At 37.0% G+C, this 13,735-nt stretch overlaps 1 protein-coding gene across 1 annotated transcript; it reads left to right on the forward strand.

The window, feature by feature from the left end:
- The first annotated feature begins 4,764 nt into the window (after nucleotides 1-4,764).
- On the forward strand, nucleotides 4,765-5,151 carry LOC145111495 (uncharacterized). The gene has a single exon (XM_079047763.1). The coding sequence runs from the start codon at nucleotides 4,765-4,767 to the stop codon at nucleotides 5,149-5,151; it is 387 nt and encodes a 128-aa protein (XP_078903889.1).
- The last annotated feature ends 8,584 nt before the right edge of the window (nucleotides 5,152-13,735 follow it).

A 13,735-nucleotide genomic window follows, 5' to 3' on the forward strand; every position in this document is an offset into this window, starting at 1 on the left:
GACTTCCTAGAAAAGTCTGTTCGTCATCTATACTCCGCTAGATGACTGAAACATCGTCAACGTCGAGGCCACTTATCATTTTTATTTAATCACACACCAACTATTTCATCTACCCATGTTCTACCCAACATATTTGTAGATATAAAATACATACACAGTCCAGATCTGAAAAACAAAGTTTAAATCTTTCATCCAGCATAACTTTCAAAGCATAAAACACATATACAGTCTAGATCTGAAGAAAAAGTTCAGATCTGAAAAGAAAGAAGTTTAGATCTTTCATCCAGCACAGATCTCAAGTATAAAATACATATATACAGTTTAGATCTAAAAAGGTTAGATCTGAAGTAAGAAAGTCTAGATCTGAAGTAAAAGGTTTCAGATCTGAAGGAAAAAGTTTAGATCTGAAAGAAATAAGTTCAGATCTGAAAAGAAAGAAGTACTGATCTTTCATCCAACATACATCCCAGGTAAATAGATTTAATATATATACACATAACACGTAATTTATATAAAATACTTCATATCTATGTGTAAGATGAAAGTGACTATACACTCACTTGATAAGGTGGTGATTTGGACAACACTTCGCTTCTTAAAATGATCTCCTTTGATGAAACCGGGAGGTTTGCTTAAAAATCGGGCTCTACGGGGGCAAAGTTTCTAAACCGAAAAACTCTTTTTCTCGGAGTCTTCGGGCGCTCCGGGGCTTTCTTATAGTACTAGGGGTACCCTAGGCTTTGGGGGGGGGGGGTTGGAAGGCTAGAGAGAGAGAAAGAAAGTTGAAATGGCAAAGGAAACGAGCTGCCCTTGCAACCCTTATATAGGCCGAAGCCTCGCAGTACGCTGGGTGTACTGCTGATCTACGCGGGGCTTAATGCGAACTTTGTACATACGTGTCGGTCTTTGGATGGAGGGACGTGGCTGCTTCGGAACCGCAGAAAAAGTCTAACCGCGTAGCATACCCATCCTCGTACGCGGGGCGTACTTCGGTACGCAGGGCATCCGAGGATACGCTAGGCATACCCCTCGCACCCAGCTCGCAATTTTCCATCCCATCTTCCAAAATTCATAACATTCACATACGAGATCCGTTTTCGATGTTCTTTATATCCACGTGTAGGCAGAGACGTAATCTAGAACTTTCTTTTAGACTCCGTCGGCTAATTTCGACTTTATTTTTAAAGTTATATTTTTAACATGCCGGGGCAGGAAAGTCCGTTAAAACTTTCATAACTTCTTCCGACGTCCGTTTTCGTCTGTCTTTTTACCGATATGCTACTATTAACGAGATCTTCGATTCTCGTTTAGGTTGTGTCGGCTAAAACCGCTCGATCTAATATTCGAACTCCGGGCTGCATACTACTAAGCCGAAACTTAGAAAAATCATAACTTCCTCATACGAAGTCAGATTTGGGCATTCTTTTCATGCACGCTCTCAGTTTAGCGAACACTACAACTTCCGTTTAGATCGCTAAGGCTAAAAAGCACTTTATCGGAAACCCACCTTTTATGTCACACAGTGGCGTGCCGGTTCCGTCGCGAAACTTCGACAGGTCATAACTTCTTCGTTATAACTCAGATTTTGGCATTCTTTATATCTCCGGAATCCTTGTCACGACCACTACAACTTTATTCATAGATATCGGGTTTTTCTAACATTTTATTTTTGACGCTTATTTTCATTCTTAATTTATTATATCATCATAATTATGTATAAAGCACATAAATTCACATAATTCACATAATACTCAAATAATTCATCTTTATTACTTTAAAATGGGTTACAATGGTTGACCTAGACTATTACATCATCATTAATGCTTAGTTCATAAACACGGGCGTTACATATTGATTACACCTTATTCATTGTATAATGTTTCGATTAATCAACTTAATACTTGAATTAAAACAATAGTTATCCCATGATCAAAGCATGCACACTATGTTGACCTATGGTCCTTTGTTTGTGAAATAGGCCAATTAAAAACATTTCAGTGATGCTTATTTCACAATTCCAAATCTTTATTACAAGTGTAAGAATGCCAAATTCTTGCCACTATTAGAATGTGTTAGATTCTAAACTATCATGCAACGATTCCTTTTGTAATGTCGAGGTACAAAAGTCACAAAGACTTTTCCAACGATATTACAAAGTATTCCTTTGGAGATTGTTACAAAACAATTCCATGGAAGCAAAGTCTCAATTTGAAAGTACATTCCTTTGAACATCCTTCTTGCATTAAAGTTTCTAATTTTCACCTAGATTCTTAATATCCAACTTACATTATGGAAATATTTCCATATTTTCCACATGACAACTTATTATTAATAGAATCCTGTCTATTCATAGTAATGTCAACATGGTCCCACCATTACTATACTTCCAACTGTCCTTAAGCGACCAATCTTTGGCGAACTTTAGATTGTCCTTAACAATTGTTTAACCACTTTAGTCATATCCGGTTCTAGTCCTTTTTCCCTCTTAATGCCGTAGGCATTTGGAAAGTTAGAACACACGAATAATATAGCATATGCAATCGATCCTATACCCGAAGCATATGGGATACGATTCATAATGTCTTACGTAAAGACATGATACTTGACCAGTCTTTTGCTATAACATTTCTGTTGGATTAGTGTCTAAGTCCATAACTATAATTGGTATGTACTTAACCCAAGAGTAGCATGGTCCATTTGGGTTGCATATCACCAGGACAAATTGTTGGAAGTATGTCCAAGGTCATTAACTAATTGGTGATATTTCTAATAATAGCAGGGTCCTCTTGGGTTGCCCTCAAGACTCAAAATTAAGTAGAATAAATAATAGGAGTAATTAGTTTATTAATTATTATGGTTTACTAATTAATTAGAAACTAATTGGAAAAACAATTTGGGAATTAATTAACAGTTTAATTAATAGAATGATTGAATGTGAGTTAATCAATAGTTGGTTAATCAGGAACATTCCAGAACCCTAAAAGGAAGGGGGTTGGACGAAAATTCCCTTTGGATAAAGGGAATTTCGTTCTTAGCCTATCCCATCCCACATGGGCTTGAGGATAAAACCCTAGGAGGTATCCAAGGCTATAAATAGGACCTTAGGGATTCAATCCTCCTTGCTCATTTTTGGCTTGAGTATTCCCCACCTTCTTTCTCCCTCATTGTGGAAGAACTTTCCTTATAGTTCATCCCTCCTAGTTTAATATTTGATTCTACTCTTTTGAGTTCATTGGGTGTGAACCAAGAGAGGGATTCTGGTTTGGATCCTTATCATCCAAACAAGGTGGCACGCACGAGGAGTCAAGCTCGAAGATCATTGGCTGCTAAAGAGGTTAATATTCTTTCTTGTATTTTTGGATTTCATAGGGTAGAAGTAATAGTATGAAACCATAGATCCATAGGTTGCATGTACACTTAGGTAAATCTTTTTGTTGTTTCGATTCTTCCGTTACCTTGTTATAGAGTGTATTTGATGCATGTATTACCCAATTGTAGTATCAGGTCATTGGTTCATGGTTACTTTCACCCTACATCCATGTTTTCTGAAAATATTTGTTTGGAACTGAATGATGAAAGAGTAATTGAAAAACTCGCAATGTGATAAAACCCTAATCGTAGCTCACGACGTGAACCAGTTGTTCACGACGTGAACTCATCAGATTCGGGATTTTCGAATTTTCCTCTATTTTTCAAATTTGAAGTTTTGATAAATATGGATAAATGTCAAATTTTAAATTGTTTAAATCTAAAAATAGATAAATATTATTTAAATATGTTTATTTGAATTTGAATATTTATTTATTTAATATTATTTATAATAGAGATTGATAAATTTGAATATTAACCCTTCATGATTTATTAATTGTTATATTGCATCCTTGTAATTAATTTGAATTAATAATGGACAACTAAATTTAAAGAGTTTTAAATTTACCCCTTATATATATATATATATATATATATATATATATATATATATATATATATATAGATATATATATATATATATAAGATTCATATATTGTATGTATAAGAGAATTACAATATGCGTCCTCGCATATTTTAAATATTGACATTGTCAGTCTTATCTCGACTAGGCTCACCCATTCTGATGTAGGGGTTTAAGGAGGTCTCTATGATTCCTAATGATGTCGGTTTTTAATATGCTTCGCGCTTACCACCCTCACCGCCCTATTGCATTTTGAGAATGGAATTACCGAAAGGGTTTGATAGTGATAATGGTCAATCTAAAAGTATTCTAAATACAAGTATAAAATAAAATCCCGTTTTATTTAAATAAAATTGAATCTTATGTTATCCATAAAAATTGCACATTCTCTTTATAACTTGTTGATGGAGCTCGTGTGGTTAATCGGCACGTCAATTTGAGAGTATAGGTAGAGAATGATGTGAGACTCGCGAATCTCAAGCGTAACTTGAGTCGGGGAACACGCAATTTTGTATGGGTGATTCACCATCTGTTCAATGATATGCGGCATCCTCGTCATTGAATTTGAGATGAACATAATCTGAGATTAACATGCCATTGATAGTCAATGAATCTCAAAGATCTAGGAATTTCATGGTGATTGAAATCGACAAAGTGCTTTGTCTACCTAAATAACTTTAAGGTGTGTTTACGGCATCCCTTTACACATCATGAAGCCAAATATGGATCCTAGCCTTAATCTAATAATTTATTTTAGGGTGATTATTAATTAAGGACTTATATCAAACCAACTGGAGTCTTATCTTCTGTAGATGTCGAACCAAGCCAACAACAACAACAACAATCTGCCTCCTCCTCCTCCTCTAACTCAAAACTCAAGCTTCTCTCTAATGCCGGTTCTTAATAGGGAGAAACTCAAGGAGGATGGATCCAACTATCTTGATTGGATCAGGACCTTGAGGATCACGTTAAGATATGAGAACAAAGAGTATGTTCTCGACGAAGATGTTCCCGTACTTGGAGAGAACCCTACCCCATATGAAGTTACTGCCTACAACAAGCATTACAATGAATCAACCAAAGTGGCTTGCCTTATGTTAGCGACCATGGCTTCTGGTCTCCAGAAGAACTTTGAAACATGGGGCGCATTTGACATTAACCAGCAGCTCGAGGAAATGTTCCAAGATCAAGCTAAGTAAGAAGGATTCGAGATCGTTAAATCCCTCATGGCATGTAAACTACAAGAGTGAGCTTCTGTGTGTGCGTACGTCCAAAAGATGAAGTCGTACATAGATAGACTTGGGAATCTAGGTGTCGAACTACCTAAGGAGTTATCCATTGACATGGTTTTGAACTCGCTTACCAGTTCATATTCACAGTTCATTATGAACTTCAATATGAATGGCCTTGACAAGACCTTGATGGAGTTTCATGGCATGCTCAAAACTGCTGAAGCGAGCATGAAGAAGCCCAACAACTCTAACCCTACTGCTCCAGTACTGGCTGTTGATCGTGGTTCCACCAAAAGGAAAAGGGTGTCCCAACCCAAAGGAAAGGGTAAGGGTAAAAGATCGGACAGTCTGATCCTGCTCCCAAGAAAAGGGCCCAAGCTGAAATAGCTCCTTCTACTGATCCAAGTGAGGCCATTTGTTTTTACTGTCAGGAAAGGGACACTGGAAGGGTAATTTCCTTAAATACCTCGAGGACCTTAAGAAGGTCAAAGTCAAGGTGGCTAGCACCTCAGGTATGTTCATGATAGAACTCCATAGCACATCTACTTCTAACTCTTGGATTCTTGATACAGGGTGTGGTACTCACATTTGCTCTAATATGTAGGGACTAAGACAAAGTAGGAAGTTGAAGCATGGTGAGCTCAACCTAATCATGGGAAACAGGCACAAGTCAGCTGTTACAAGGATTGGGAACTATGAGCTCATGCTTAGTGGTGGTGTTTATCTTAGTTTATTAAATTGTTTCTACTCGCCTGATATGGCACGAAACATTATTTCTTTTCATGCACTTTATAAGGATGGTTGTCGTTTTTCTTTTGATAATGATAATGGTGACATTTTGGTTTATAAGAATGGTTGTTTTATTTTTAAAGCTAGTCGTTGTAAAGGTGTGTATGAAAGTATTGTTTGTGATGGTGATGTTGATAAACTAATAATGAATGTTGGTTCGTCTAATAGTGAATAAGATAAATCATGTTTGTGGCATTGTCGACTTAGCCATATAAACAAGAAACGCATTGCCAAGCTCCAATCTGATCGAATCTTGGAATCATTTGACCTCAAATCGGATGATGTATGCGAATATTGCTTACTTGGCAAGATGAAAAAAGTGCCATTCACAGGCCACTGTGAAAGAGGCAAGGATTTGTTAGACCTCATCCACACAGATGTTTGTGGACCCTTCAACTCCGCCACAAGACATGGAGAAAGATACTTCGTGACCTTTACTGACAATTTTAGTAGATATGGATATATCTATCTAATCAAGCATAAGTCAAAAACTTTTGAGGTGTTCAAAGAGTTTCAAAACGAAGTAGAGAACCAATTGGGCAGAAAGATCAAGATGCTCCGATCCGATAGGGGTGGAGAATACTTAAGTCTTGAATTCTACGATCATCTTAAGAATTGTGGAATAGTTTCACAATTGTCTCCTCCCAGAACACCATAGTTGAATGGTGTGGCTGAGAGGAGAAATCGAAAATTGTTGGACATGGTTCGATCTATGATGATTCGAGCTACACTTCCGATATCTTTTTGGGGGTATTCCTTAGAGACAGCCGCCCATATCCTAAACCTCGTACCTACTAAGAAGGTTGCTAAAACACCCTCTGAAATGTGGAGTGGGACACATCCTTCTCTAGCACATATAAAGGTTTGGGTATGCGAAGCTTTTGTTCGTCGCGAGGCGAATGACAAGCTCAAACCCCGATCGGAGAAGTGTTACTTCATTGGTTATCCATAAAAGTCGTTTGGATACTTGTTCTACAAGCCTTCGGAAAACAAAGTATTTGTTGCTCGAAGGGGATTCTTCCTTGAGAGGGATCTCATTTCCAAAGACGACAGTAGGAGCCACATAGACCTTAAAGAGCTTCAAGAGTCAAATGAAGAAGAACCTTTAGTAGACACTAATACTCAACCCGAGGTGCCTCAAACTGTAGAGGAGCCACAACCTCAAGCAGAGCCACCTGTTGAGCAAAATGATATATCTCCACCTTCCCTTCGCTTATCCAATAGAGTCCGTCTTCCTCTTGAGTTCTATGGTTTCCATGTGAGCACAGAAGGAGACGTATTGATTACTGATTGTACACTGGTTGATATGGATGATCCATCCAACTATAAGGAAGCGATGGAAGGCCTTGAAGCTGCCAAGTGGAAGGAAAGCATGGAGAGCGAGATTCAGTCCATGTACGACAACCAAGTTTGGAATTTGGTTGATCCTGCACCTGGCACTAAAATTTTTGGGTGCAAATGGATCTTCAAGAATAAGACAGGCATGGATGGGAATGTGCACACGTTCAAGGCTAGGTTGGTTGCAAAGGGTTACACTCAGACTCAAGGAATTGATTATGAGGAAACTTTTTCACCAGTAGCCAAGATTAAGTCTATTAGGATATTACTTGCCATAGCAGCCTTTCATGATTATGAAGTATGGCAAATGGATGTGAAAACCACTTTCCTTAATGGAAAACTCACATATGAAGTGTATATGGCACAACATGAGGGTTTCATAGATCTAAAATAGCCAAATAGAGTGTGTAAGCTTGAAAGGTCCATATATGGACTAAAACAAGCGTCTCACAGCTGGAACCTTTGCTTTCATGAAAAGGTCAAAGAGTTTGGATTTTCAAGAAGTGAAGGTGAGTCTTGCGTATATATCAAAGCTAGTGGGAGTAATGTAGTCTTCCTGGTGTTGTATGTGGATGGCATACTCCTTATAGGAAACGATATCCCGACGTTGCAAGGTGTTAAGACGTGGCTTGGGAGTTGTTTCTCTATGAAAGATCTAGGAGAGGCTGCATACATACTTGGTATAAGGATCTATAGAGATAGATCAAAACATCTAATAGGACTGAGCCAAAGTACGTACTTGGATAAGATCTTGAAGAAATTCAAGATGCAGGACTCCAAGAGAGGTTATCTACCTATGCAACATGGAACAAAATTAAGTAAGACACAATGTCCTAGTTCTAGTGATGAACAGGAAAGAATGAGTAGAGTCCCATATGCTTCTGCTATAGGATCGATCATGTATGCCATGACATGTACTCGTCCTGACGTCTCATTTGCTCTGAGTATGGTGAGTCGTTTTCAGGACAACCCAGGCGAGAGTCATTGGACAACAGTAAAGAACATTTTGAAATACCTAAGAAGAACAAAGGATATGTTCTTGGTATATGGGGGTAAGGATGAGTTGAGAGTCACAGGTTATACAGATGCCAATTTCCATATTGATAGGAACAACTCGTGTTCACAGTCAGGATGGGTATTCTTGCTTAATGGAGGAGAGGTCACTTGGAAGAGTTCCAAGCAGTCGATAGTGGAAGACTCTACGTGCGAGTCAGAGTATATAGCAGCTAGTGATGCTGCAAAAGAAGCTACACGGTTGAAGAATTTCATTGATGATCTTGGTGTTGTTCCGAGCATCAAGTATCCCTTGGAAATCTTCTGTGACAATGAGGGTGCAGTCGCATTGACTAAAGAACCCAAAGACCATGGTAACTCAAGACATATACTTAGAAAGTTCCACTATGTAAGACATCGAGTCGAGGATGGGGATATTGTTGTGAGCAGAGTATCGTCGGAGGAGAATCTCGTCGATCCGTTCACCAAACCACTATCGAGGATCAAGCATGATAGTCATACTAGATCTATACGCATTAGATTTGCTGAAGATATGGTGTAGTTGTTTAGTTGTTTAGTTTGATAATCTTTGAAACATTTAGCAGTATGAATTTGTAATAGAATTGATGTTTATTTTGTGGAGACTTAATAAAGTGTTGGATTGCTATCATTTCTGTTTATTTATTACTGTGTTTCACTTTTGCAAGTTTAGAACCCACTTCCCGAGTACTAATTACTCAAACCTCCACAGTCGGTCATACTCTTGGAAGTAAGTAGTGATTCAAGACTGTCATGAGTGTTGGTGGATTGACCATTTTGATTGGCCATAACATAGTGATTGTATCAACACTCATGAGTGCTTAATAGTGATTTAAGTATTGGAGCAACCCGCACTTAGAGATTACTTCATGGATTCAGTCACGATTAGTTCTAAGATGATAATATCTTCTGTTCTTCAAACCGAGATACATGTGGGGCTTTGTTTGGTGATTCTTTTATGCATTGGTGTACTCCAACGCTATCCGTAACTGGTGGCTATAACGGGTATATTCATGTGTAACATGATGAAATAGACAAAGACTATGTAGTCAAATTTTATTCGTCCCTTCTGCCTTAATAGGAGAAGCGATATCTAAGGGCCCCTCGATGATTTGGTTTCGACATATTAAATATCTGGCCGGGTGCTGACTAGAATTGATGTTTTCGATTTAGTAGTCAGATGTAGTCGTCACAAATCTATATCGGGAACCATAATCTTGAATTCTCAGATTGACCATTATCCATGTCTCGAATTCATACAGATATCATGAGGATGAAGGAATAGTTGATCACTTATCTGAGGGCTGAAACTGATTAGATCAGAGTTCGGCAGATGCATTGGATGGCATTCTCTTTGTTGTTTATTAGAGAAATATAGAACCATATATAGTTGATGAATTGTCCAAGTGGGGGACTGTTGGAAGTATGTCCAAGGTCATTAACTAATTGGTGATATTTATAATAATAGCAGGGTCCTCTTGGGTTGCCCTCAAGACTCAAAATTGAGTAGAATAAATAATAGGAGTAATCAGTTTATTAATTATTATGGTTTAATAATTAATTAGAAACTAATTTGAAAAATAATTTGGGAATTAATTAACAGTTTAATTAATAGAAGGGTTGAATGTGAGTTAATCAATAGTTGGTTAATCAGGAACATTCCAGAACCCTAGAAGGAGGAAAATTTCCTTTGGATAAAGGGAATTTCGTTCTTAGCCTATCCCATCCCACATGGGCTTGAGGATAAAACTCTAGGAGGTATACAAGGCTATAAATAGGGTCTTAGGGATTCATTCCTCCTTGCTCATTTTTGGCTTGAGTATTAGCCACCTTCTTTCTCCCTCATTGTGGAAGAACTTTCCTTATAGTTCATCCCTCCTAGTTTAATATTTGATTCTACTCTTTTGAGTTTATTAGGTGTGAACCAAGAGAGTGATTCTGGTTTGGATCCTTATCATCCAAACAAGGTGGCACGCACGAGGAGTCAAGCTCAAAGATAATTGGCTGCTAAAGAGGTTAGTATTCTTTCTTGTATTTTCAGATTTCATAGGGTAGAAGTAATAGTATGAAACCATAGATCCATAGGTTGCATTTAAACTTAGGTAAATCGTTTTGTTGTTTCGATTCTTCCGCTACCTAGTTATAGAGTGTATTTGATGCATGTATTACCCAACACAAATTTGATAGGATGAACTTTTGAGAAGAGGCTATTTGTGATTTGTTAATATATTATAAGTTATAATATATTAATATGAAATCACATTATTTAATTAGTATTGATCAAGAATTAATTTGGAATTAATTCAGTGATCAAAAGAGACTAATTAAATATATGGGGATTGATTGTGTAAATCATTCATTCTCATAAAGTGGGCTTATGATTCATAGTTCTTTATGTTGGGCTAAAGCCATGTGGTGACCCATGGATACTCCATGGAGGTTTAAACCCATGGAACCTAAGGAATATGGAAAGTCATGCACATTAGGGTTTACATGGTGTAACCCTAGTTTTGCCACACTATATAAGAAGCCCCTTGGTTGGTGAAATTGGTGCTAGAGAGACTAGAGTGTTCTTGGAGAACCATAACCGATTTGTGTACACCATACTCTCTCAAAATTCATCCTTTGTCCAAAGGTGTGTTGTGATTCCATTTGAGGCATTCATACTATTGGTGCTAAGTTCTTAAATGCCAAATACATCAAGGATAGCAAGCTAAAACAAGAGGTAATTCTATAATTCAGTTCTATGTTGTTTATGTTAATTGCATGCTAGTTGTAGTCTCAATTCTTTGGAAACAATATTACATGTATAATTAGAGAAAACATAGATCCAAAGCATTTAGGGTTGTATGTGCACCATAGGATGTTGTATTATACTAAAACCCATCAATTTCCATATATAGAATTACCATGTTGAAATATTCCAATATGGTAATCATATATGTCCATGACTAGGTCTAATTAATATTTCAATCTAAGCTTTTAGATTTGAAATAAAGTATAAGTATCCTCTCCCTTAATATAGCGAAACAATTTTTCAAATTCTGCAACTTTGCAAAATTCTTAACCTTTGTTTCCTATAACCAGTATTGCTAACTCACAATACCTAGTATAATAATTACGCTCCCACTAGCATAATAATTACTAGCATAACACTTATGCTCCTACTATCTTTGACATGTATCCCGAAATCAGCTGGACTTCTAGAAATCAATACTTATTGAATTCCTTACCAAAGTTCAGATTTCTAAACGAGATGCTTCGATAAGTCATTATCTAAGCTCATACACCTTTTATAAGAAAGCTCTCATGTATGTCTAAACTATTTCAGGTAGTAAGTCCTGAATGTTCAAACTATTTGCCATTTCTCACAATTCGAACTATGAAGAGGGATGCCCTAATCATAATCGAATTTGAGAATGCAATTAACGCAACTCCTATCTCCTCAAAATCTACTTAGTGAAAGTGTTTTCTCACAATCATTTTCATGAATTGGAGAGAAACCTTTGTCACTTAGATTTTATGGTGTATATGTTCCTATCCATGTGAATCCGTCATTTCCAACCATAATCATACGATAAGGTCTATGAAAAATTCAAACTCATATGGACTAAACTTGTTCAATCTTAACATCTTGCCACTTAGCAGCACAAGGGCATACCATGTCTTCCAAGTTGTTTAGTAGATCACCCCTTACTGATCAATGAATTTTCACTGATCAAGGTGCTTTGCCTTATGAAAACAATTGAGAACTCATAGAACTCACATGCATAGTCAACTTTAACTAGAATGGGCACAGAAACAAGAATATGTCAACACGATAGGTTACAAACCTCAAGTCGTGTGCTAGTGATAAATTATAGGTTTATTCTTGATTAGTCCTTGAAGCTTTTCAAGGTCTTTAAGACTCCCACTGAGCTCTTGACATATAAGATTCTCTGTCAAGAAACATTCCTTGACAAACAAATATTCAAGAGTTAGGGCAGATTCTTATCAAGAATGACACTTAATATAATTGGTCTTAGTTGGTCTTTGTTTTAGTCAAAACATCACAACTACCAATTTGAAATATGCAAGAGTTAGAAAACATTTCTATTCCATATTTCATGATGTGTTATAAACCTACTCAAGATATGTCACTCAAGTCACAATCTTGGAGAATGACTCTAAGACTCGATTTTGGAACGAAGTATGACTCACCTTAATTGATTTAACCATTTCTACAATACCTGGTTCCTCTTCTTAGCCATACAAGTGCACTAAGGTGTCCTTAGAGGAGCAATTGTGATATGGTTATCATAATCATTAAGATGATCATAAAACACGATACTCAAGTACTCTCCTTTCCTTTTAGATTGGAGAAACGTTTATATTTCTGCCTAATTGATTCTTCTTATTCGTTCTGCTATACATTGAAACCTTTTCAATGATTCAGAATTACACTTAATCTTGTAAGCATAATCATATTCACTAAACTCTTAGTAAATCATGACAAATAGTTTTATCGGTCTTTGTGGTGGACCTGGACTAGTGCACAACAATTTGTACTAGATCCCCCAGTCCTACACTTGACTCACATATACATGTGAACAAGGAATTAGTCTTAATTTCCTAAAGACGAAAGTTCTCATTAATCATACAATATAAGTTGCATGATTCCAAGAAGAAGAAGAAGTCCTCAATAATGATTTATTTTGTAACTAGTAGGTTACGATTGAAATTCCAACATAGTACGAAGAGCAGGTGCAAGATTTAGCATCACGGTTATTACTTAGGATGGAAAGATAACGTAGGGAATCATTATACAAGCCCTATTTTCGTTGATGATTCCGGGACGTAATCATCCTAAGGGGGAGATAATTGTAACGCCTGTAGATCCGGGCTAGTCAATTTAGAGACGATAAGCGCCAAAAATGACTTTTTGATAGAAGAATGTTTAGAATGAAAAATCTTAACTAAGTTGTAGTGGTCGTGGCAAGGTTTCCGAAAATATAAAGAATGCCGAAATCCGAGTTATAACGAAGAAGTTATGACTTGTCGAAGTTTCGCGACAGAACCGGTACGACACTGTGTGACGTAAATAGTGAATTTACGATAGAGGGATATTTAGCCTTAGTGATCTAAATGAAAGTCGTAGAATACGTTAAACCGAGAGCGTGCATAAAAAGAATGTCTAAATCTGACTTCGTATGAGGAACTTATGATTTTTCGAAGTTTCGACTTAGCGGTATGCAACCTAAAGTTCGAATAAAAGATCGAGTGGTTTCTAGCCGAAACAATCTAAATTAGAATCGAAGATCTCGTAGATAGTAGTCCAACAGTAAAAAGACAGACGAAAACGGACGTCAGATGAAGGAGTTATGAATTCCTAACGGAGTTTTCCTATCCCGGC

Source organism: Lactuca virosa, chromosome 1, assembly GCF_052849685.1.
Source record: "Lactuca virosa cultivar CGN04683 chromosome 1, Lactuca_virosa_CGN04683_v6, whole genome shotgun sequence".
Taxonomy (NCBI): domain Eukaryota; kingdom Viridiplantae; phylum Streptophyta; class Magnoliopsida; order Asterales; family Asteraceae; genus Lactuca; species Lactuca virosa.